This window comes from Callithrix jacchus, chromosome 19 (genome assembly GCF_049354715.1).
Source record: "Callithrix jacchus isolate 240 chromosome 19, calJac240_pri, whole genome shotgun sequence".
Classification (NCBI taxonomy): Eukaryota; Metazoa; Chordata; class Mammalia; order Primates; family Cebidae; genus Callithrix; species Callithrix jacchus.
The window spans coordinates 17,221,198-17,245,305 of record NC_133520.1 but is presented as its reverse complement, the minus strand read 5'-3'; the positions used below and the strand labels follow the sequence as shown (position 1 = coordinate 17,245,305).

The 24,108-nt window shown below is 39.3% G+C and overlaps 1 protein-coding gene and 1 pseudogene across 6 annotated transcripts in view; one reads left to right on the top strand and one right to left on the bottom strand.

The window, feature by feature from the left end:
• DTL (denticleless E3 ubiquitin protein ligase adapter) overlaps window positions 1–24,108 on the bottom strand; it is an 84,787-nt gene that overhangs the window by 18,771 nt on the left and 41,908 nt on the right. For 4 of the 5 annotated variants that reach the window (XM_078356613.1, XM_002760547.6, XM_078356615.1 and 1 more), the window contains 2 exons: window positions 8,342–9,174; window positions 4,310–6,261 (listed from right to left, as the gene is read on the bottom strand). In XM_078356613.1, coding sequence (XP_078212739.1) covers window positions 6,163–6,261; window positions 8,342–9,174 — 932 coding nt within the window. In that variant the 3' untranslated portion in view covers window positions 4,310–6,162. Of the gene's footprint in view, window positions 1–4,309; window positions 6,262–8,341; window positions 9,175–24,108 lie in introns of those variants that run through there. The other variant, XM_078356614.1, reaches the window with a different exon arrangement.
• LOC100386622 (large ribosomal subunit protein uL4 pseudogene) lies at window positions 223–2,741 on the top strand (annotated as a pseudogene). Its single transcript, XR_615364.5, has one exon. The product of XR_615364.5 is annotated as a large ribosomal subunit protein uL4 pseudogene (transcript).

The window sequence follows — 24,108 nt, the reverse complement described above, 5'->3', positions numbered from 1 at the left end:
TGGCACAAAGGAGCAGATGCCAGCTTCTAATAAAGGCATGCCACATTCCATAAGTTCCTGTAAATTGGAAACTAGAGTCCCTAATAGCATTAGTGGTAGCATAAATCTGATGCTCAGATAACAGCTGAAACCCCAATGCTGAATTTATCCACCAAAACATCAAGCATTTTCACACTGATGTGACAATGGCAACAAGTATTATAGGCATCAAAAATAGAGAGGAGCGTGGCTGTCTCCTCTCTCCGCCATGGCATGTGCCCGCCCACTGATATCCGTGTACTCCGAAAAGGGGGAGTCATCTGGCAAAAATGTCACTTTGCCTGCTGTATTCAAGGCTCCTATTCAACCAGATATTGTGAACTTTGTTCATACCAACTTGTGCAAAAACAACAGACAGTCCTATGCTGTCAGTGAGTTAGCAGGCCATCAGACTAGTGCTGAGTCTTGGGGTACTGGCAGAGGTGTGGCTCGAATTCCCAGAGTTTGAGGTGGTGGGACTCACTGTTCTGGCCAGGGTGCTTTTGGAAATATGTATCGTGGAGGCCAAATGTTTGCACCAACCAAAACCTGGCGCCGTTGGCATTGTAGAGTGAACACAACCCAAAAACAATATGCCATCTGTTCTGCCCTGGCTGCCTCAGCCTTACCAGCACTGGTCATGTCTAAAGGTCATCGTATTGAGGAAGTTCCTGAACTTCCTTTGGTAGTTGAAGATAAAGTTGAAGGCCACAAGAAGACCAAGGAGGCTGTTTTGCTTCTTAAGAAACTTAAAGCCTGGAATGATATCAAAAAGGTCTATGCCTCTCAGCGAATGACAGCTGGCAAAGGCAAAATGAGAAATCGTCGTCGTATCCAGCGCAGAGACCCCTGCATCATCTACAATGAGGATAATGGTATCATCAAGGCCTTCAGAAACATCCCTGGAATTACTCTGCTTAATGTAAGCAAACTGAACATTTTGAAGCTTGCTCCCGATGGGCATGTGGGACGTTTCTGCATTTGGACTGAAAGTGCTTTCCGGAAGTTAGATGAATTGTATGGCACTTGGTGTAAAGCTGCTTCCCTCAAGAGTAACTACAATTTTCCCATGCACAAGATGATCAGTACAGATCTCAGCAGAACCTTGAAAAGCCCAGAGATCCAAAGAGCCCTTCGAGCACCATGCAAGAAGATTCATCACAGAATCCTAAAGAAGAACCCACTGAAAAACCTGAGAATCATGTTGAAGCTAAAACCATATGCAAAGACCATGAGCCGGAACACCATTCTCCGCCAGGCCAGGAATCACAAGCTCCAGGTGGATAAGGCGGCCGCAGCAGCAGCAGCACTAGAAGCCAAATCAGATGAGAAGGGGGTTGCAGGCAAAAAGCCTGTTGTAGTAAGAAAGAAAGGAAAGAAGGCTGCTGTTGGTGTTAAGAAGCAGAAGAAACCTCCAGGAGGAAAAAAGGCAGCAGCTACCAAGAAACCAGCCCTTGAATAGAAGCCAGCAGAAAAGAAACCCCCTACAGAGGAAAAGAAGCCTGCTGCATAAACTCTTAAATTTGATCATTCCATAAAGGTCAAATCATTTTGGACAGCTTCTTTTGAATAAAGACCTGATCAAACAGGCAGAGAAAAAACAAAACAAACAAAACAAACAAACAAACAAAAAATAGGAGCCTGGGGAAGAATCTCATCAAATGAGAACAAAGAATCTAGAGTCTTCATTATATTCCTCAATGAAATGTTTGAATTTTCTTTTGTATCCCATTTTAAGAGATGCAACACGGCTTGTTTTGAGCTTTACCTATCTTGTCCACAGTAGCCTAACAAGTGAGCAAGAGTTGGCTCTTGGCTCTAAAGACCAGCAGCTGCAGCTTCCTCTCTAAAGGTACTCACATCTTAAACAATGTAGCCGAGCTGGGGGCAGCAGTCAGGAAATGGGAGGGTGGGCTTTGTGTGAGCAAAGGCTTTGGTTTGTTTAGGAGTTCAGGATATAGATTTGCAGATTATGGTCTCTTTGAACAGTGGCTACAGGCCACATATGAAATAGTCTCCATAATTTTCATGTGTACCGGGTAGTAGGACAAAGTCATGAATTTCAAACCTGAGATTTTTCCACAGACCCACATGCTGCTTTTGAAAAGTGCTGGGACGGGGAGGCCCAGGCAATGTTTATGCTTTTGTTGCCTTCCACACTTGATAAGATTAACGGCTAACGGCAACTGTTTAATATTAGGTATTATGTGCCAGGCACTGTCCTAAGAGCTTTACATGTAATAACCACATAATCCCATTTTAAGGTAGGAAACTGATTCACCTAAGGGTTGAATAACTTGTCCACCATCAGTCACACAGCTAGAGCTTGGACTCAAAGCTAGAAGTCTGGCACTAGAGATCTTGTTTTCAACCATTATTTGTAACTTTATAAGGAATATAATGAAAACATGCATCCCAAAACTATTTTACTTTGAGAAGTTAAAAGTTCTAAGCAGCTGAATTAAGTTTCTAGAGGGAAAAGCAGGTTTCTAGATAGTACTGGCTACATAATAGCTGATTACAAACAACTTTATTCAAAGGACTTGAAATCTGATCTTTGCTGTTTCTCTCAAATGCTGACTTTAGCCTACTGAGGTATTATAAAGTGACTCCTTTGACAACTGGAAATAAAGGAACTCTTTGCAGACCAGGTGCCTCACACACAGGGCTTGGCACCCAGGTGATATGTAAATGTTGGCTGACTTAAACATCTTCCAATCAAAGGCATTTTGAAACGCGCTATTCATATTTCACAACATGGCTTGAATATAAATTATTCAGAATGTCAAAACAAAGGGGCATGTGGCAAGTTAAGGAAATTAAAGAGAAATGGAGTATAAATGGAATATGAAACCTTTTAAATTCAAAATAAAGAACGTGGTTACATACCCTAGAAATCCTCTTTCCTGGCTTAGCAAGGGATGAACTTCGGGGATCAAACAAGCCTATTCTTTAATAACATAATATCTCTCATTTGTGATGTATATACTTGCTGCAGGCATATCAATATAAACAAGCTGCTTGATACGCTCAGGTAATTTCTTTTTTAAAGGCTGAACTTATCTTACATCATTTCTTAACAAACCTTACACTTTTTAGCATGTATTCAAACACAGCTCAGAAATAAAACAGGTTTTGCTACCACTTTAGGGAACAAAATGGTTACCTTATAACAAGCCAGGCTTGTATTCCTGAGATCAAAGCATTAAGCTTAACTCCAGTCCAACAAAATGTATTCAGCCTGCCTATAACTTCCAACCAATATCTTAAGAACTGATGCATAATGCAATTTTTTTCCCTTATCCCCGAGAATTTTCTGAGTAATAGGTTAATTGGTAATGTGGTATGACCCATACCTAGGGCTGGCAAAGAATTCCCCATGAAGACCTGTGTGAGAAGCAATGAGATCTGCTGATAAGAGCTCAACTGGGCCTACATATAGCCCTTTATGGAATTATGAAGCAAAACCACCTGTGTTGAATTGTCACAGGGAGGAAATTAACTCAGTTTTTCTAGTATAATGTTTTCACTCAGTCTGTCTTCTGACACACATCTGTAAAATGTTGCCCACACTACCTAGTTGTGGAATTGATTTTTCTCTGTAAGACTACTTGACCTTTGCTTTAAGAGCAATGTGAAAGGAAGTCTGGCTCTCTAGGGACTAAGAAAAGCAGAAAAACAGATTTAAGAGCAGTCGTGTATTGGCTATAACAGGCTCTCAAAAAGCATTTGTTGAACCCACACACGACCTATATTACAAACATGGCCATAGTCTAATTTCAAGCTAAGAGTTAAAACTTTTAAACTATTAAGGCTGGGGATGGGGATAATCGGCTGACTCCCAACACAAGGGTAGCTATGCATGGTCTTGATTCATCATCGGTTAAATGAGCAGTCCAGATGATGAGACATTTGAAGGGACAAATCAGTCATCCTCACAAAAGTAAATTAAGGGCCTGTGTTGAAATAGCCAAAAGCAAACTCTAATACAGCATCCTAGCAATAGTGCTTGAAATGTATTCAAATGGAAAAGTTTGTGCTGGAAATACTTGTTTAGAAAAAGAACTACATCACTCCACCCTCCTTTATGAAGAAATCCAAGCCATCTTAAACCCTCAAGGTCTGACCCAAGCAAGATGTTTTTTATTAAAAGCTTTTTCAGCTTGAAATAGATTATAACTTTGGGAGTAAACATTTTATTTAATGAACAAGTAGAAGGGATTCTTGACTACTTCTATAGTTCTTTTGTGTAGACTGCTTCTAGGTAATGCAAAAAGCTCAGAAAAGAACATCAGATAAGGTAAGGCTTTATTATTCAGGATCAGCTCAAAGTCTGACACTGACACAGTCAGGGATAATGATCTCATTACAGTTGACCTTTGGCACCCATTTAAAGCACTAGTTTTCCATGGGAACATGTTATGCCCGGTAGACTCTCAGTATAGTTTCTGACAGCCAAAATGATCCCAATTTCACTCAGTAGTGCTGCCAGGAGATGTGCAGGGATACAAACAAAATCATCTGCTTTATCAATCTTTTTCTTTTTCATGGATTTTTTTCCCCAATGGGTTTTCAAAGCAAGTGAGATAAACAGCATTACTGGCAGATATTGGTCGTAAATAACATCTTCCCAAAGCCCAACAGTCAAAAAGCAAACACCAAATATAAGCAGATTTCCTAAATATTCAGTTCAGGCTATGGTGTGTTTGGTTTTGACCAGAGCAATTCTATGGCTTCCCTTTACTTATTTTTTTCCCTGGATAAAACTATGCTTACTTGACCCATGAAATTTCAGTTATTACAGCTTTAATTTATAAGATCAAAGGAATTAAAAAGTTGTCAGTAAGAATAGATTTTCACCATAAAGTCTACACGGTCCTCAAAACAAATGAAGTTTCATGATTGGAAGGAGGTTCCCTTCTAAGTACATAGTACCTAGAAGGTACATAAAGCCTCTTTCCATGAGGTTACAAAGGTGAAAAATATAAAACAATGGTTCATGATCACTGACATATAATTGTTGATTAAGGGGAGGGATGTTTAAGATATTTTGCACATTATTAACTTAGAGTCAGTCTATATACTCTCTGTATTAAATATCTAGAGAAAATTCTATTACTTTTTGGCTCAGGGTTATCTATACTAGAAGGCTATTGCTTTTTATGTACATGAAGATAACCTCAAGATTTATGTTTCTGGTTCTGGATTTCCAGTTAAGAGCTATATTCTTTTATAAAAAATCAATAAGAAATCATCGCTTTTTTCTTAAAATCTGATGACTTATTTTTTTAAAACATTGCAGCCCCTAGAGAATTGATGGCTGCATCTGAATTCAAACCCCAAATTTATTTTATAAAACATCTTCCTCTAGAAAATGGCAAAAATCATAACCTCCTGTAGAAAGTGATGTTGGGTTGGCTGACATAGTAGATTGCTTGGTGAAAACATGGGGACCTGAAATCTCAATCGGGAGATATATTGGAGAGAAAAAAGACACAGCTTTCTGCTGTTGCTCTCCTAGTTTCTCCAAAGAGCTGACATTTATCACTGCATTTAAAATAAAGATGACTTTAACTCAAGAAACTGCATTTTAACACTGAACTGATGATATAAATGTACTTATCTGAACATCACATTTTTACACATACTTAAAAAAAACCCACAAAAGCATAGTGAAAAGATTATGTATTTCAAATAAAATTATACATGTTGGAGGCAGAACAGAACCAGGGGTCTTCAGCAGAGGATTTCTTCAGCAGTCAGCCTTCATAGGCCTCATGCTGCGGCTAGCAGATACTTTCCACTGAGCATAGAAAGTTTGAGAATAACAAGAAATTTGTTTTTTGCCTCCATGAGCTGGATGTCATTATTGTAGAGAAGATGCATAATTTAAAAAGTGAAGACTATTCATTCAAAATGCTAAAGTGACAAATTTACTTTATGAAATTTAAACACAGCATTCATCCTGGGGAAGCTGCATATACATTATGGTAGTAGAACCAGATTAGGTATATTTCAGCATTGAAAATATTTTGTCTAAAAATGAAAAGGTAGCTTTCTTAAAGACCAGAGTTATAGAGTCACTCTTGTATTTTTCATCTTGTTTTAGTGGACCAAAGCTCAGTAACTCACTCAGATTCGAATCTATAATTCTGTTGAGTGTTCAGGACTACAGAAGTCCTCTTGGGATTTTCTATGGAAGTATGTGCAGATTTTCCTCATGGAGCTGGGAGTAATGGTGACCTAGAAGAAGAAAGTTTAGATTTCAGAGATTTGCTTGAAGTTCAACTGTTACCTCACCAAGTTACTAAGGAGTACCTTAAATTACACTGTCTAGAAATTTGATTGTTAGTCAGTTTGCTTTCAGCTCCAAATACTTTTTTTTGAGGCAGAGTTTTGCTCTTGTCGCCCAGGCTGGAGTGCAGTGGTGTGATCTCAGCTTACTGCAATCTCTGCTTCCCAGGTCCAAGGGATTCTCCTGCCTCAGCCTAAGTAGCAGGGATTACAGGCATGCACCACCACACTGGGGTAATTTTTTATTTTTAGTAGAGACGAGGTTTCTCCATCTTCGTCATGCTGGTCTTGAACTCACCTCAGGTGATCCACCCGCCTCAGCCTCCCAAAGTGCTGGGATTACAGGCGTGAGCCACAGCGCCTGGCCTCAACTCCAAATACTTTGAATTGCAATGTCTTTTTTGGCTGACTTGTACTGATTATAGTGAAAGCTTAACAGATGCTATGTAGGAAAAGAAGGCATAGACTTTTTATGTGGATAGAAAACAATTATTAGCTAAGTCCTCTAATAAGAAACAAAGAGGTTACAATTACTATCCTTTTTGAAATAAATTAATAAATCAGCCCCCTGCAGTTTACAAACAAGATAGGTATTCGAATGGGAGCTGTTTATTCTCTTTTGAAAGTTGATGTTATCATCATATAGACAAAGGTAAAAAATTTTTAAGAACTGTTAGCTTCAAAGAAATTATGAGACCAGTACACTATTTCTACTTTTTAAAGATTTTAAGATTTATATATTAGTAAAAATAGTTTTTCATTGAAATTACTTTTCTGCTAACATATAGCTGAGACCAGCTCCCTTGGAAAAAAAAATAGAAATTTTGGCTAGCGATAAAGAGCAGTCATAATTTTGAGAGAAGGAAAGATTCCTTATAACTGTCTCCCACCCCCCCCACTTTCTATAGCAAGGTCTTGATTGCAGTTTGTATACTAAGCAGTCTTTATTTTTTTCTAAAATTATGGGATATACCTTCATGAGAGCAGGAGTAATTAAAATAAACACTTTTTAAATTTAATAAAAGTGTTCATATCTCCCACCTGCTCTCATGAAGGCCTAATGTTATCTAACTTCTGCCCTTTAAAATGGCAGATGATGCTGATGATTCTGGATTCTATTTCAATCATCTTGACACCACTTCCATAACTCATAACAAGAGCTACTGTGAAGTACAGTGCAAAGTTCCTTAACCATCTCCTCTTAACATGCAAACAATAGAAGCTTTCTATTCCCTCTGACTGGTGCCCACAGCTCACCCAATGATCTCAGCTACTTCTGCCTCCTACACTGTAATGAATCTTGTTTTTCAAGGTTCACAAACCTATTTCTGGCAGCAATCTCTGATACTGATATTATCTAATTTAAATATTAAGTCAGTCAATGAAATGAATCCTAAAAAGATAAGTGACACTACACTGAATGTTAAAAAGAATAGATATAGGTGTCAAAAGTATTATTGTGGTGTGGCAAGATGATTATAAAAGATTGGAGAAATCATAAAAATCTAGAAAGATTCTGTACTGAAATTGTTTTGTAAGTATCTAAGTTTCAATGTATTTTAAATAATTATAAAATGTAATTACAAACTGGAAATCTACTTATGGATGTTGGCAACTTTCCCATGAACAACAGCTTTATCTATAAAAAGAGGATGGCATACTGTCTAACAGGAGAGGGGAGATATTTTTGAATTGATATCCTGGAGCATGATGAAGGCTTTAGTGAATCAGGCAACAGGGCTGAGAAGTACGGACCCTGACAGGAGGGATTTTAATGGGAATAAACAGAGTTGCCAGATAAAATACAGCATATCCAGTTATATTTTAATTTCAGACAAACAAAATAATTTCTTAGCACAAAAAATTTTTAGTAAAAGTATGTCCCATGCAAAATTTGTTTTGTATATGTGCTAAATTTGGCAGTACTAGGAATAAATAGATTTTTTTTTTTAAAGCATTCTGATGAGAGATATGGGTGTCTGGCCCCCTTTAAGTTAGGAAATGTATCTTCCCACTACTGCTGACTTACCGGGCCTGGTGATGTCTTTCCACTCTGCCTCCTGGAATTGGGTGTCTGAGATGATGGACTTCGTGGAGATGGATTCTCAGCCTTCCGTTTGGCTGCCATGGCCAACAACCAGTTTTTATTCTCTGGGGAACTGTTCTCTTTGCCTACCATTTCAGACCCTTCTCCACAGGGTCTCAAAGGAAGCGGTAGTGTTCCACAGGTTTCTGAAGCATACGGACTGACAGGAGAAGGAGGCTCTGAGATACTTGTACCAGCTCCTTCAATTTTGCTTGATTTGGTAGGACCTAGAGAGTCCTTACTAAGGTCTTCCTGGTTACCAGCAAGGCAGCACAGATCCAGATGAAGATTTTCAACTTGGCCATCAAGCTCAGTCACACAGTTACAACTCTTCACACACTTTTGTTTCACACTCTCCAGACAGCTTGAGTCTAGCCTCCTCTTCACTCTGTTTCTAGACTCAGAGCAAGCCTCTGCTTGGGATGATTTCTGGCTAACGGGAATGAGGGCTTTTCTTGGAGACATGATCTTGGTCTCAGAAGCAGGTGGAGTGATAGGTGGTGATGAGGAGGGTGTTTGGGTCACCCAGTTTCTAATTGACATCTTGAAAGATGAAGGTGGCTTGGGAGAGACAGAGGAGACAGAACCTCTTCTGTTGATGGGAGACCGGGCCTTGGCAGGAGGGGTTTTAATAGAGAACGTAGGAGTATTTGAAGGAAGAGGGAGGTCTCCAGCACAGCTTGGAGCACAAGCTGCGGATGATGGGGAAGAAATGGATGGATTGTACTTCACCCTGGGGGCTTTGGCAGGAGTACTCTGGCTACTTGTTACTGTTACTGAAAAAGAGGAGAGGATCATGAAAATCAGAAATGAAAGCCATACAAAGTCCCTAAATTCTCAGTAAGAAAAATCAGTTAACGTAATAATCCAAGGGTCAATTTGCTGGTAAGCAGGTTATATACATCATTTGATTCCTACTATACCCTTTTATCATTTTCCTTTCTCTTTTCCAACTTGCCAACCTCCCAACTATCCCAGTGTAAAACATATACTTGTAAAAATCGACAAAACACCACAAAACAAAGATAACAATTTTAAAGCACCTAGGTAAACCATGTTTAGCATATGTTCTATATTTGTGCATGTGATATATACTATATATCTCAACCTTTTTCTATACAAAAATGAGACTGATGTAAGGGCAAAGTGGCAGGTAGGAGGCAGGACTAACTTGCCATTCAGACAGACGGAACAGCATGTGGAGACTCACATCATGAACTTTGGCTCCAAGAACTACTGCAGGAACGTACCAGAAAAAAACAAAAGAATTCACGGATCCTTTGAAAGAAGCAGCTTGCTGCTGCAAAATCTGTAAGACAGCAGAAAAACTGAGTGCCCAAAGTGCGAGAGGGCTCCTGAAGCTGCGTGCTTGGTTGAAGAGAATGACCATCCCGATAGAGGACCAGTCTTTGGTCAAGGGTATATGAATAGCTGCACTCCCCTCCTAGAACCTCCAAACGAGCTCTCAAGGTCCAAAGTGTGAGAGGGTGGCCGGAAGAGGTGGCTCACACCTGTAATCCCAGAATTAATGGAGGCCAAGGTGGGCGGATCACTTAAGGTCAGGAGTTCAAGACCATCCTGGCCAACATGGTGAAATCCTGTCTCTACTAAAAGTAAAAAATTCAGCCAGGCATGAGTGTGCACCTGTAGTCCCAGCTACTTGGGAAATTGAGGCAGGAGAATCGCTTGAACCCGGTAGGCGGAGGTCGCAGTGAGCCAAGATTGTAGCACTGCTCCAGCCTGGCTGACAGAGTGAGACTCCCTCTCAAAACAAACAAACAAAAAACAGTGTGAGAAGGGGAGGTCCACCTCTGCACACATGCTCACTGTCCAGATCATAGGAGAAGGAGAACTGCAATGAATTTAGAGAGCCAAGCAAAATATAAAAGTAGAAAAAGCAGAAGGAAGAGCCCTATAGGCACTCCCAGTCCCCAGAAAAGCCATTTCTGACTTTATCTCACAGCGGTCTTTGGAGAGGGCAGCCAATGAAACGGGGGGAAGGATCACAGGGAGAAGGAGACTTTCAGCTGAACTTTGTTAATAATTTCAAATAAGCATGAATTTCCCTGAGCAGAATCTGCGGGGGGAGGAGACAAATGGGAAGTGTAGATATGAGCACAGAAGCTGTCGCAGGTAGATGGATAGGGCCTGAAAGCCCTGCTTGCTTTCTCAGTGGGAAGGCAGGCTTATAGTCTGGGGCAATATCTCAGCCCTGTGCACTGAAGGCATGGATATAAAGCTGGTTCCACTGGCTGTTGGGGGAGCATGGCAGGAGTGAGTCTGGCCTTGCTGGCTGTGGCCTGTCACTGCCGGCTTTCCCCTATTTCCCTGGTGATGTGTATGAAGCAGCAAAGGAAGCCATAATCCCCCTTAGAACATAACACCATTGGCCTGTGAACTACCACTCCCATCACCCACAGCAGTCCCAGCAAGCTCTACCCAAGGAAAGTCTGAGCTCAGACACACTAACCCTGACCCCACCAGATGGTCTTTCTCTAAGGGCCCTGGTAGCTGTAAACAAAAGACATAAACTCATGGGAGCTCTATGGCTCTGCTCTATTGCCTGAGAAACCTGAATTCTTATCCAGGAAACTTTAGGGCAAGCTTATATCCCCTCTATACTACCAGTTGATACTCTCTTGAAAGCATAACCTCCTTGAACCAACCAGTTCAAGCCCTTACAACAACTCAACAGAACCACCATGCTCCAAGAAAGGAGAAAACAACTGCTAATTCCACTGCCTGTAACATCCTGGCCAACAAGATGTCCTGAGTCTGTCCATGTGATAACTTCAGTGCTAGTATAACTAGCCTTCTAGGAAACCAGTGCACTAAACAAAACTACAACCAAGTACTCTAACACAGTCCACTTCACTCTCCTATTAATACCTCCATCAGATCAAGTGCTGCTATCTATGGCATACGGACCTGAAGACAGACCATATCACAGGACTCTTTGCAGACACTCTCCAGTACCACTGGCCTAGAGGGCAGTAGCTCTGCTGAGTGGCTCAACTCAGAAGAACATTAACAATTACTGTAGTCTGGCTCTCAGGAAGCCCTATTTCTAGGGAAGGGGAAGAGTACCACATCAAAGGATCACCCTATGGGACAAAAGAATTTTAACAGCAGCCCTTGAGTCTCAGATCTTTCTTCTGACATAGTCTACCCAAATGAGAAGGAACCAGAAAAACAATTCTGGTAATATGACAAAACAAGGTTCTATATACCCCTAAAAGATCACACTAGCTCACCAGCAATGGATCCAAAACAAGAATAAATCTTTGAATTGCCAGAAAAGAATTTGGAAGGTCAATTATTAAGCTACTCAAGGAGGCATCAGAGAAAAATGAAAACCAACTTAAATTAAAAAACAAACAAACAGGATACAGATAAAAATCTCCAGAGAAATAGATATCATAAATAAAAAACAATCACAACTTCTAGAAATGAAAGACACATTTAGAGAAATGCAAAATACACTGGAAAGTTTCAACAACAGAATTCAAACAGGTAGAAGAAAGAATTTCAGAGCTCAAAGACAAAGCTCTTGAATTAACCCAATCCAACAAAGACAAAGACAAAAGAATAAAAACTTATCTGGCCTTGCCAGAGATTTAGACATCCAAATACAAGAAGCACAAAGAACACCCAGGAAATCTGTCACGAAAAGATTATCAACTATGCACATAGTCATCAGGTTATCTAGTCAAGACGAAGGAAAAACATCTTAAGAGCTGTGAGGTAACCTATAAAGGAAAAACCTATCAGATTAATAACAGCAGATACCCTATAAGCTAGAAAAGATTAAGGTCCTATTTTTAAGCCTCATTAAAGAATTATTAGCTGACCAAATAATTATCAGCCATGACTTTTGTACCCAGTGAAACTAAGCTTCATAAACAAAAAGACAAAGTCTTTTTCATGCGTTAAGAGAATTTGCCTTGCCACTACCAAGCCAGCACAGTTTACAAAAACTGCTAAAAGGAGTTCTAAATCTTGAAGCAAAATCTCAAAATACACCAAAACAGAATCTCATCTCATAGTGGGGGACTTCAATACAGAAAGCCAACATAGAAACAATGGACTTAAACTATATCCTAGAACAAATGGATTTAACAGGTATTTACAGAACATTCTACCCAACAACTGCAGAATATACATTCTATTCATCAGACCATTCATGGAATATTCTCCAATATAGAAACTATGTGATAGGCCACAAAACAAGTCTCAATAAATTTAAGAAAATCAAAATTATATAAAATACTCTCTCGGACCACAGTGGAATAAAACTGGAAATCAACTCCAAAGGGAATTCTTAAAATCATGTAAATACATGGAAATTAAATAATCTGCTCCTCGATGTCTCTGGGTCAACGATGAAATCAAGACGGAAATTAAAAAATTCTTTGAACTGAATGAAAAAAGTGACATAACCTAACAAAACCTCTGAGATACAGCAAAAGCAGTGCTAAGAGGAAAGTTCACGGCATTAAGTGCCTACATCAAAAAGTTTGAAAGGGCACAAATTGACAATCTAAGGTCACACCTCAAGAACTAGAGAAACAAGAACAAACCAAACCCAAATGTGGGAGAAGGAAAGCTATAACAGATCAGAGCAGAACTAAATGAAACTGAAACAACAACAAAATACAAAAGATAAATGAAACAAAAAGCTGGTTCTTTGAAAAGGTAAACAAAATTGATAGCCTATTAGTGAGATTAACCAAGAAAAGAGAGAAGATCCAAATAAGTTCAATTAGAAATGAAACAGGAAATATTAACAACCAATACCACAGAAATATGAAAGATCATTCAAGGCTACTATGAACACATTTATGCTCACAAACTAGAAAACATAGAGGAGATGGATAAATTCCAGGAAATATACAACCCTCCTAGATTAAACCAGGAAGAAATAGAAAATCTGAACAGATCAATAACAAGCACTGAGATTGAAACGGCAATTTAAAAAACTGTCAACAAGAAAAAGTCCAGGACCAGAAGGATTCACCGCTGAATTCTATCAGATGTTCAAAGAACTGGTACCAATCCTACTGAAACTATTCCAAAAGACAGAGAAAGAGGGAATCCTCCCTAAATCATCCTGTGAAGCCAGTATCACTTTAATACCAAAACCAGGAAAGGACATGACAAAAAAAACTACAGACCAATATCCCTGTTGAACACAGATGCAAAAATTCTCAACAAAGTACTAGCTAACCAGATCCAACAGTATATCAAAAAGATAATCTACCATGATCAAGTGGATTTCAAACCAGGAATGCTTTAACATACACAAGTCAAAACATGTGATACACCACATAAAAAGAATTAAAAACAAAAATCAGGCTGGGTGCGGTGGCTCATGCCTATAATCCTAGCACTCTGGGAGGCCAAGGCTGGCGGATCACTCAAGGTCAGGAGTTTGAGACCAGCCTGGCCAACATGGTGAAGCCTGTCTAAAAATACAAAAATCAGCTGAGCGTGGTGGCAGGCACCTATAATCCCAGCTACTCAGGAGGCTGAGGCAGGAGAATCCCTTGAACCTGGGAGGCAGAGGTAAGATGAGATCGCACCATTGCTCTCCAGCCTGGGCAACAAGAGCAAGACTCTAAGAGAAAAACAAACAAAAACACACTATCACACAGAAAACATTTGACAAAATCCAGCATCCCTTTTATGATGAAAACCTTCAGCAAAATTAGTATAGAAGGAATATATTTTATTACTTTAAGGTAATAAAAGCCATCTATGACAAACCCACAGCCAACATTATACTGAATGGGGAAAAGTTGAAAGCATTCCCCATGAGAACTGGAAAAAGACAAGGATACCCATTTTCACCACTTCTATTTAACATAGTAGTGGAAGTTTGATCCAGCCACTGCCAGTAAGAGAAGAGAACTAAAAGGCATCCATCCGAATTGATAAAGAGGAAGTCAAACAGCTGCTGCTAGCCAATGATATGACTGTATACCTAGAAAATCCTCAAGACTCATCCAAAAAGCTCCTGGATCTGATAAATGAATTCAGGATACAAAATCAATGTACACTAATCAGTAGTACTGCTAAACAGCAGTAGTGAACAACCTGAGAATCAAATCAAGAACCCAACCCCTTTTACAATACCTGCAAAAACAAAACAAAAACTAGGAATATACCTAAGGAAGCAAAGACTTCTACAAGGAAAACTAGAAAACACTGCTGAAAGAAATCAGATGACACAAACAAATGGAAAAACACATCCTATGCTCGTGGATGGGCAGATGCTGTGAAAATGACCATACTGCCAAAAGCAATCTACAAATTCAATGCAATTCCTGTCAATATATCATCATCATTCTTCACGTAACTGGAAAAAAAAAAATCCTCAAAGTCATATGGAACCAAAAACACACAAAAAAAACCACATAGCCAAAGCAAGACTAAGCCAAAAAAACACATCTGGAGGCATCACATTACCTGACTTCAAACTATACTACAAGGCTATAGTCACTCAAACAGCATGGTACTGGTATAAAAATAGGCACATAGACCAATGGAATAGAATAGAGAACCGAGAAATAAAACTAAATACAACCAACTAATCTTTGACAAAGCAAACAAAAAAAGTGGGGAAAGGACACTCTATTCAACACATGATGCTGGGATAATTGGAAAGCCACATGTAGGAGAATGAAACTGAATTGTCATCTCTCACCTCATCTCTCAAAAACCAACTCAAGATGGATCAAAGACTTACATCTAAGACCTGAAACTGTAAAAATTCTAGAAGATAACATTGTAAAGACTCTTCAAGACACTGGCCTTACCAACATTTGTTAACTTTTGTCTTTTTGATAAAAGCTATTCTAACAGGTGTGAGAGGATAGATATCTCATTGTGGTTTTGGTTTACCGTTCCCTGATGATTGGTGATGTTGAGCAGTTTTTCATACACCTGTTGGGCATTTGTATATCTTCTTTTGAGAAATGTTTTTTTAAAACATTTTAAAATCAGGAATAATCTGCTTTTAATATATCATGAATATTTCCCACATTAATACAGATTTACGTTATCATTTTTAATAGCTACAAAGTATTCTAAGGTATAGGTATTCTACAACATATTTAACACTGCCATTAGCATTCTTATAAATACTCTTGAACAATGCTAGGGCAGAAAGGCACTACACAGGGGCTCTCAAACAGGAATGCACAGGTCTAAAACCTGGCACAATTACTTACTCTGTGACTTAGGCATAACCCTTTATCTCCTTCAACTCATCTGATTTAACTATCTTCGTATCTGTTAAATGGAGATAGTTTTTCTTTTCACAAGAAGCAATTCAATCAATTACTTGTAAAGGTTATCAAGCCTCACATGGCTTCCCAATTTATTTTACAAATGAATGCTATTTTCCAGAAGAGAAAGAACATTCAGAATTTCAGTGTTTGCTCTCTGTAAATAAAACGTAGCAGACAGGACTTCTCTTTGTGTATGTGTCCCTTTGTTTTTACATACAATGGCAAGTACTTCAGGCAAATTTTTATAAATTTCATGCTTCTTTCCTCTCAGGCCCTACCACAGACAACACTTTCTCAATTTCCTTCTGTGCTTTCTAGATTTCTGAAATAGCATTCCTGTCTTCAAATAACAAGAAAGGGTGTTTATTTATTTCTCAGTTATAAAGCCTTTGAATTGTAACTATGATTTTCAATTCAGTTTAATTACCGAATTGCATTTATATCCAGCTGAATTTAGGATGGGCTGATATAAAAATGTAATCTCTCTTTTAGCAGAAATAAAGATTTGCAAGAACTCGCTTTATTCAGTTAATTATCCTGTCCTTTTCTACGTTGTGCTTTTCACTCCTAAAGTAGTCTTGCCTTGAGAGAAATTCTACAAATTGACTTTTGCCTAAACTTTTCTCATCAACCATATGTTTAGAACCAGCCAAAACGATACTGCTCTTTCAATAAGGATCATTAACTGAAAAACTCCATTTTGGCATAAGGTGCACAGAAAGGACTTAGTAAGAGTGACCTGTTCATGAAGCCTCTGGTTATGGTTCTCACACTAATGCTCTAGAGCTTGGTAACAGCTATTTTTTTCAGAAGAAAAGGAAGTTTTCATTTGCTGCATGCCTCAGTGCAGGTCAATAATCACTGCACAGCTGCCACAGTCATCTGTTCCATTTAAGTGGGTCAAAGTGTACATTTAGGGCAGGAATTCCTAAAATTGTAAGAATCTTATAATATGCCGATTAATAAGGCAGACTGGGGAAGAAGGAAGAGCTGAGACAGGGACAAACCAGGTATCTAGGTTTCTGATACCTGCATGGCACACAATGGTATTTACTGATAAGGTTGGTAGGAAATTCATGTTTGGAAAGTTGGGGCATTTCCTCTTCCTTCAGGATGTCGTGATTAAGGAGGAAGTGGACCATGGGGGTCAAAGAAATTCTGTTAGCTTTGAAGGTTAGCAAACTCTGAGTCAAATTTAAGAGTGTGTATATGTGTTTTTTAAACAGTAACTAGATTTTAACAGTATAAAAGTTAATGGTAAAAAAAATTCAAGCAGTACAGAGGGGAAGAGGGTAGAAACATGAACCTCTTTTCAATCTTTTCATTTCACTTTTACATTCTTGTGCATTCCACAATTTTCTCTGTGCCTATTTAGTGCATACAAAGTTATGTATGTATCATACCTTTAAAACCCTGTAATACTAATGGATTATACTATATATATGTACACGTTCTGCAACTTGCTCTTCTTTTTATATCTCTTCATGTAAGTACACATAAATGCACTGCATTATTTTTAACAGCTGCATAGTATGCCATTATATGGGCCTACACATTTAAATATGACATGCCATTTTCTTTAGCACTTCATCTACTTTAGTGGACCAACTCCTTATTGACCTTAAGCAATATATGAGATCTGATGACATGGTAGCGTAGACTAAGTTATTGCCCTACATGCTTCCTGAAAGTCAGTTCCTTTAAAGAATTATACAAAATATACTAATAGTTTGCAGCTTCTTTCTTTTCTTTTTTTTTTTTTTTGAGACAGTCTTGCTCTTGTTGCCCAGGCTAGAGTGCAGAGGCGCAATCTCGGCTCACTGCAACCTCCACCTCCTGGGTTCAAGCGATTCTTCTGCCTTAACATCCCGAGTAGCTGAGATCACAGGTGCGTGCCACCATACCTGGCTAATTTTGTATTTTTAGTAGGGACGGGCTTTCACCATGTTGGCCAGACTGGTCTTGAACTCCTGATCTCCGGTGATCCACCCACCTCGGCCTCCCAAAGTGCTGGGATTACAGGCATGAGCCACTGTGCCTCGTCAGCTTCTTTCTATATGAGAGTTTGCCATCTGGCCTCAACCTACCTTTTCAGTCTTATCATGTACTTGGCTATTCTAGGATCATGTTACAGGACACTACTAGTTGCTTCCTGAACAAGCTGTATGTACACGTCACATTTCTTTGTTCATGTGGTTTTCTTGCCAATTCAGCTCCTTCTTTGCCAGGCAGAAATTCTTCTCATGTTTCAAGGCTGTGATGACAATGTTAACTCCATTGTGAAGAATTCATTGACTTCTTTCCTCTTCTCCCACAAAGCTCTCCTCTCACAGAGGAAGTAGGTTCTCAGAGCCCTTTGTTTATACAGCTAAAGGCTGTGTGCTAAGGTTTGTCAATCTGCCTCCTAGACTAGACTGTGAGCCTAGAGGGCAGCTAATAATGGTTTATTCATCTTTAGGCCCAGTGTCCCTATAGTGCCTAGCAAGGAATTATTAAACAATGTTAAGTTTCATTACTGCTGACAAAGATACAGGTGAGGTTCTAGGCATCAGAAAACTTTCTCTATAATTATCCTGCTGACTTGTGAGAGTGCAGTAAGCAACTGAGACAGAATAGGTAAAGTTCCCTTCTCTTTAAGATAAGGATAATCAACTTTGTCACTTAATAATGCCTAAACCAAAGGTTCTCAATCCTGGCTACATAACAGGCCTACCTGGAGCTTTGTTAAAATATAGGTAGCTGGCCTCCACACCAGTCCTATAATCAATTACTGGGGATATACAGACTTGAAAAGCTCCCCAAGTAGTTCTGATACATAGCGAAGACGGAGAACTATTGATTTCAACAGTGCTATAAAATCTCTGGCTAAAACATAGTGGAAAGAACGGTAAGCAACAGAGCAGGTGCTGGGTGGGAAAAGTAAGGCAGAGGGAAAAGAGGCTATGTCTTGGCACTTAACCCCTTCCAGTTAATGTGTTAACTGGGGAGTTTACACAGTCTAACCAGGGCCAGAAGAGAAGATATGCAACCCAGGACGGCAATGAAAGGTTGGTGTGGCAATCAGAAGCTTGGGAAAGCAGGGGAACATGATTTTCAAGATGTCAGTGTTATTAGAAGCAGCCAGTCTGTGGCTGGAAGCTGGCTTAGAGAGTCGAATGGCCAGTGTGCCAGCCTTTGGCACCCATGTCAGGTTGTTGCTCCGTAGTGCTCTTCAGAGTAACCCTAACATCACCCAGAAATAATCTAGGCATAACTCTTCCTCCGATCTTAACATGAACTTTTGCCTTGCTTTGTTAGGTTTTAAAGGAGGCAGTGCTACTTCTGAGCATGTGTTCTAGAATCGGACTGCAAGGGTTCATAAGCTATGAGATCTTAAGCTTAAGTCTAACTTCCTTGATCTCCAGTTTCAGTTATTTTCATAAATAAATGACATAATCCAAGTAGGTCCTTAGAACAATTATGCTAGGAGTCAGTAATGGCTAAATGTTGTTATTATTACAACACAAATTTGATCAAAATGTAACTTTTTTGGTGACTTAGCTTCTAATACTAATAATTAATGGCATACTAAAAGTACACAATTAAAAGCAAGATACTTTTCATCACAAATTTTTAAAAAATGGTATAGTCATTAAATAAGCATCCTACCTTTGGGAATCATTTTAATGGGAAGGGGGACCCTAAATTCAGGGAGGAAAAAAACCCCAACTTTTAAAATATTGGAAACAAAATGTTTAACTACAATAGAATAGCTAGATAGATTATGGATCATTTACTCAAGTGTCATATTATAAACAGTGTTGCAAAAAAGATAACATAGAAAGTACTTAAGGCTGGGTGCAGTGGCTCATGTCTGTAATCCCAGCATTTTGGGAGAACAAGACAGGTGGATTGCTTGAGCTCACAAGTTAAGCCCAGCCTGGGCAACATGGTGAAACCCCATCTCCACAAAAAATACAAAAATTATCAAGGCGTGGTGGTGCACACCTGTAGTCCCAGCTACTCAGAGGCTGATATGGTAGGATGGCTTAAGAGAAATCAAATGCATATACACTATAACCATGGATCTGATAAAAAGAATCTCTATGCATAAAGGGAAAAACCTCAAAAAATAACTGGAAATGTTTCTGATATTTTGGTGAGTATTCTCTAATGGCCTCATATGATACTTCTTTTTTATATTTTCTAAAATAAGAAAGAAAATGAGAGAAAGAAAAGTACATGTACAATTAAGGCAACAGAAAGACACCCAAGTTCATGGACCAGAAGACTTAACATTATTAAGATGTCAATATTCCCAAAACTGATCTACAGAGTCACTACAATTCCTATCAAAATCCTAGCTGGCAGCTGGGTGTGGTTGCTCACACCTGTAATCCCAGCACTTTGGGAGGCCGAGGTGGGTGGATCATGAGGTCAGGAGTTTAAGACCAGCCTGGCCAATATGGTGAAACTCCGTCTTTACTAAAAAAATTATCTGGGTGTGGTGGCACATGCCTGTAGTTCCAGCTACTGGGAAGGCTAAGGCAGGAGAATCACTTGAACCAGGGAGGTGGAGGTGGCAGTAAGCTGAGACTGTGCCACAGCACTCCAGCCTGGGTAACAGAGCAAGACTCTGTATAAATAATAATAATAATAATAAATCCTAGCTGACTTTTTTGCAGACATTGACAAACTGAACCTAAAATTTGTATAAGAGACCCAGAATAGTCAAGACAATCTTGAAATAAAAGAAGAAAACAGAAGAAGGATTTTAAAACCTACTACAAAGCTACAGTAGTGAAGACAATGCAGAACCAAAATAAGAACAGACACCTAGGTGAATGGAATAGATTTGAAAAGTTAGAAATAAACCCTCACATTTATGGTCAATTGATTTTTAGCAGATTTTTACCAAGGGTGCCATGACAATTCAATGGGATAAAGAATAGTCTCTTTAACAAGTGATGATGAGAAAGCTATATATCCATATGTAAAAATTAATTTGAATCTCTAATTCATATTATAACACAAAAATAAACTCAAAATGAATTACAGGCCTAAAACTAAAAAACTCCTAGAAGAAAGCATTAGAGTAAATCTTTTTTACCTCGGAACAGGCAATGTTTTCTTTGATTTAACATCAGAAGCACAAGTGACAAAAGAAAAAAACAGATAAATCGAACTTCATCAAAATTATAGTTACATGTATCAAGAAATACCATCAAGAAAGTAAAAACATAACCCACAGAATAAATCATTGCAAATCATTACATGACAAAGGACTTCATTTCAAATACATAAATGGCCAAAGCACATGAAAAGATGTTCAACATTACTGGCCATCAGGAAAAGATAAATCAAAACCACAATGGGATACGAAGTCACACTTGCTAGGATGGGTATAATGAAAAAGATGGACAACAAAAAATGTTGCCAAGAACACAGAGAAATTGGAACCCTCATTTTAGGTGTTGAAAATATTCTAGAATTGGAAGGGAACGATCCAAGGTGGCCAATCGATAACAGCTCGGGATTGCAGCTCTCAGTCAAAGCGCAGAGAACTAGAGGACGCCACACTTTCAGACAAATTCTGGTCACTCATGGAGCAGAAGATCCCCAGTGGAGGAACCACACGGGTCGCCAGCGTGACTCTTGTGGCCGGCGCAGCGGTTTCGCCGGCGTGGCAGCTCTCGGAGCAGAGTAAACAGGGCTGGCTCCCCTTCCGACCCAGGTTTGGAGGACCCACACGGGTCGCCAGCGCGACTCTTGTGGCCGGCGCAGCGGCTTTGCCAGCACCTAGGCACGCCAGCTCTCGGAGCAGAATAAACAGGGCCAGCTCCCCTTCTGACCGAGGTTTGGAGGACCCACACGAATCCCCAGCACCACTCCTGAGGCCGGTGCAGCGGCTGTGACTGCACCTCAGTGCAGCAGCTCTCGGCGCAGAGTAAACGAGACTGGTTCCCCTTCTGAGGGAGGTTTGGAGCCCGGGGAAGGCAGAGTCGCTCATTACGGACACAAGAAGGAAGCCAGACAGGAGAATCCTGGGCAGAAAAGCACCATCAGTCTTAACGCTGCTGTTCTGGCCCTGGGAACTAACAACTTGGACGTCCACTCAAGAGACCTAATCTGAAAGTTGGTAATTTCAAAGACGACAGGAGGATAAATTTACAGTGATGGGAAGAAACCAGCGTAAAAAAGCTGAGAATACTCAAAGTCAGAACGCCTCTCCCTCTAAAGATGATCACAGTTCCACATCAACAATGGAACAAGGCTTGATGGAGAATGAGCACATCCCAATGACAGAATCACGCTTCAAGGAATGGATAATAATAAACTTCTGTGAGTTAAAAGAACATGTTGTAGCCCAACGTAAAGAAACTAGGAACTTTGAAAAACGGTTTGACGAAGCCCTATTGAGAATAGACAACTTAGAGAGGAATATAAGTGAATTAATGGAACTGAAGAATACAATACAGGAACGCCAAGAAGTATGCACAGGTTTAAACACTTGAATTGTTCAAGCAGAAGAAAGGATAACAGAGGTCAAAGTCCAACTTAATGAAAGAAAACAAGAAGACAAGATTAGAGATAAAAGGATAAAAAGGAATGAGCAAAGTCTCCAAGAAATGTGGGACTATATGAAAAGACCAAATTTACGTTTGATAGGTGTACCTGAATGTGACGGAGAGAATGAATCCAAGCTGGAAAATACCCTTCAGGATATTATTCAGGAAAATCTTCCTGAACCAGCAAAGCAGGTCAATATTCAACCCCAGGTAATACAGAGAACACCACAAAGATATTCCTCAAGAAGAGCAACCCCAAGGCACTTAATCGTTAGATTCACTAGGGCTGAAACGAAGGAGAAAATACTAAGGGCAGCCAGAGAGAAAGGTCAGGTTACCCACAAAGGCAAGCCTATCAGACTTACAGCAGATCTCTCAGCAGAAACTCTACAAACCAGAGAGAGTGGGGGCCAATATTCAACATCCTCAAAGAACAGAACCTTCAGCCCAGAATTTCATATCCAGCCAAACTAAGCTTCACAACTGAAGGAAAAATAAAATCTTTTATGAACAAGCAAGTACTCAGAGATTTTATTACCACCAGGCCTGCTTACAAGAGCTTCTGAAAGAGGCATTACACCCAGAAAGAAACAACCAGTATTAGCCTTACTAAAAATATACCAAAAAGTAAAGAGCACCAACATAAAGAAGAATTTACATCAACGAATGGATCAAACAGCCAGTTAACATCAAATGGCAGTAACCCTAAATTTAAATCAACTAAATCCCCCAATCAAAAGACACAGCCAAAACCCAACGGCATGTTACATCCAGACCCGTTTCACATGCAAGGATATACAAAGACTCAAAAACAAAGGAATGGAGAAAGATTTACCAACCAAATGGAGAGCAAAAATAAATAAATGAAAAGTAGGAGTTGCAATTCTCGTAGTGGATAAAATAGATTTTAAAGCAACAAAGATATAGTGGTAAAAGGATCAATACAACAACAAGAGCTAACGATCCTAACAACCAGATACATAGAGACTTAGATTCAATGAGACAGAAAATTAATAAGGATATCAAGGACTCGAACTCAGATCTGGAACAAGTAAACTTAATAAATATTTATAGAGCTCTCCACTTCAAATACATAAAATATACAGTCTTGTCAATACCACATCACACCTACTCATAGGTTTAAATGAAACATTGATTGGCCATTATTAATACCCATATTTTTTTCAGAATAAAGCAATATTTCCATTCACCCTCCCTTTCTCTCTTCCTCTTTCTTTCTCTCCTTTACTCATTTTTTTTTTCTTTCCTTCTCTCAAAAAAAGAAATCAACTTGTAAACCTCTAGATCCAGGTCGGCAATGTCTCTCTCATTGCTTGAATTCCTTCCTTCCCTTCCTTTCCCTTCCCTCCCTCCCTCCCCCCTTCCTCCCTTCCTTCCTTCCTTCCTCCCTTCCTCCCTAAAAAAAAAAAAAAAAAAAAAAAGAAAATATTCTAGAATTAAATTGTGTTAATGACTACACAATTCTAAATATAGTTGACTCTCTGTGTCTTGAGCTCTGTATACTGGGTTCCACAGCCATGGATTCAGTTAACCACAAATTGAAAATATTAAAACAAAAACATGAAAAAAGATGGTTGTGTCTATACTAAACATGCGCAGACTTTTCTTTCTTGTCATTACTTCCTAAATGATAACAGTACAACAACTATTAATATAGCATTTACAACGTACCAGGTATTTTAAGTAATCTAGAGATGCTAGAAGTATATGGGAGGATGTACATAGGTTATAAGCAAATACTACACCATATATAAGGAATCTAAGCCTCTGTGGACTTTGGTATCTATTGGGGGTTCCTGGAAACAATCCCCCATGGATTTGGAGGGACAATTGCATAATTAAAAGCACT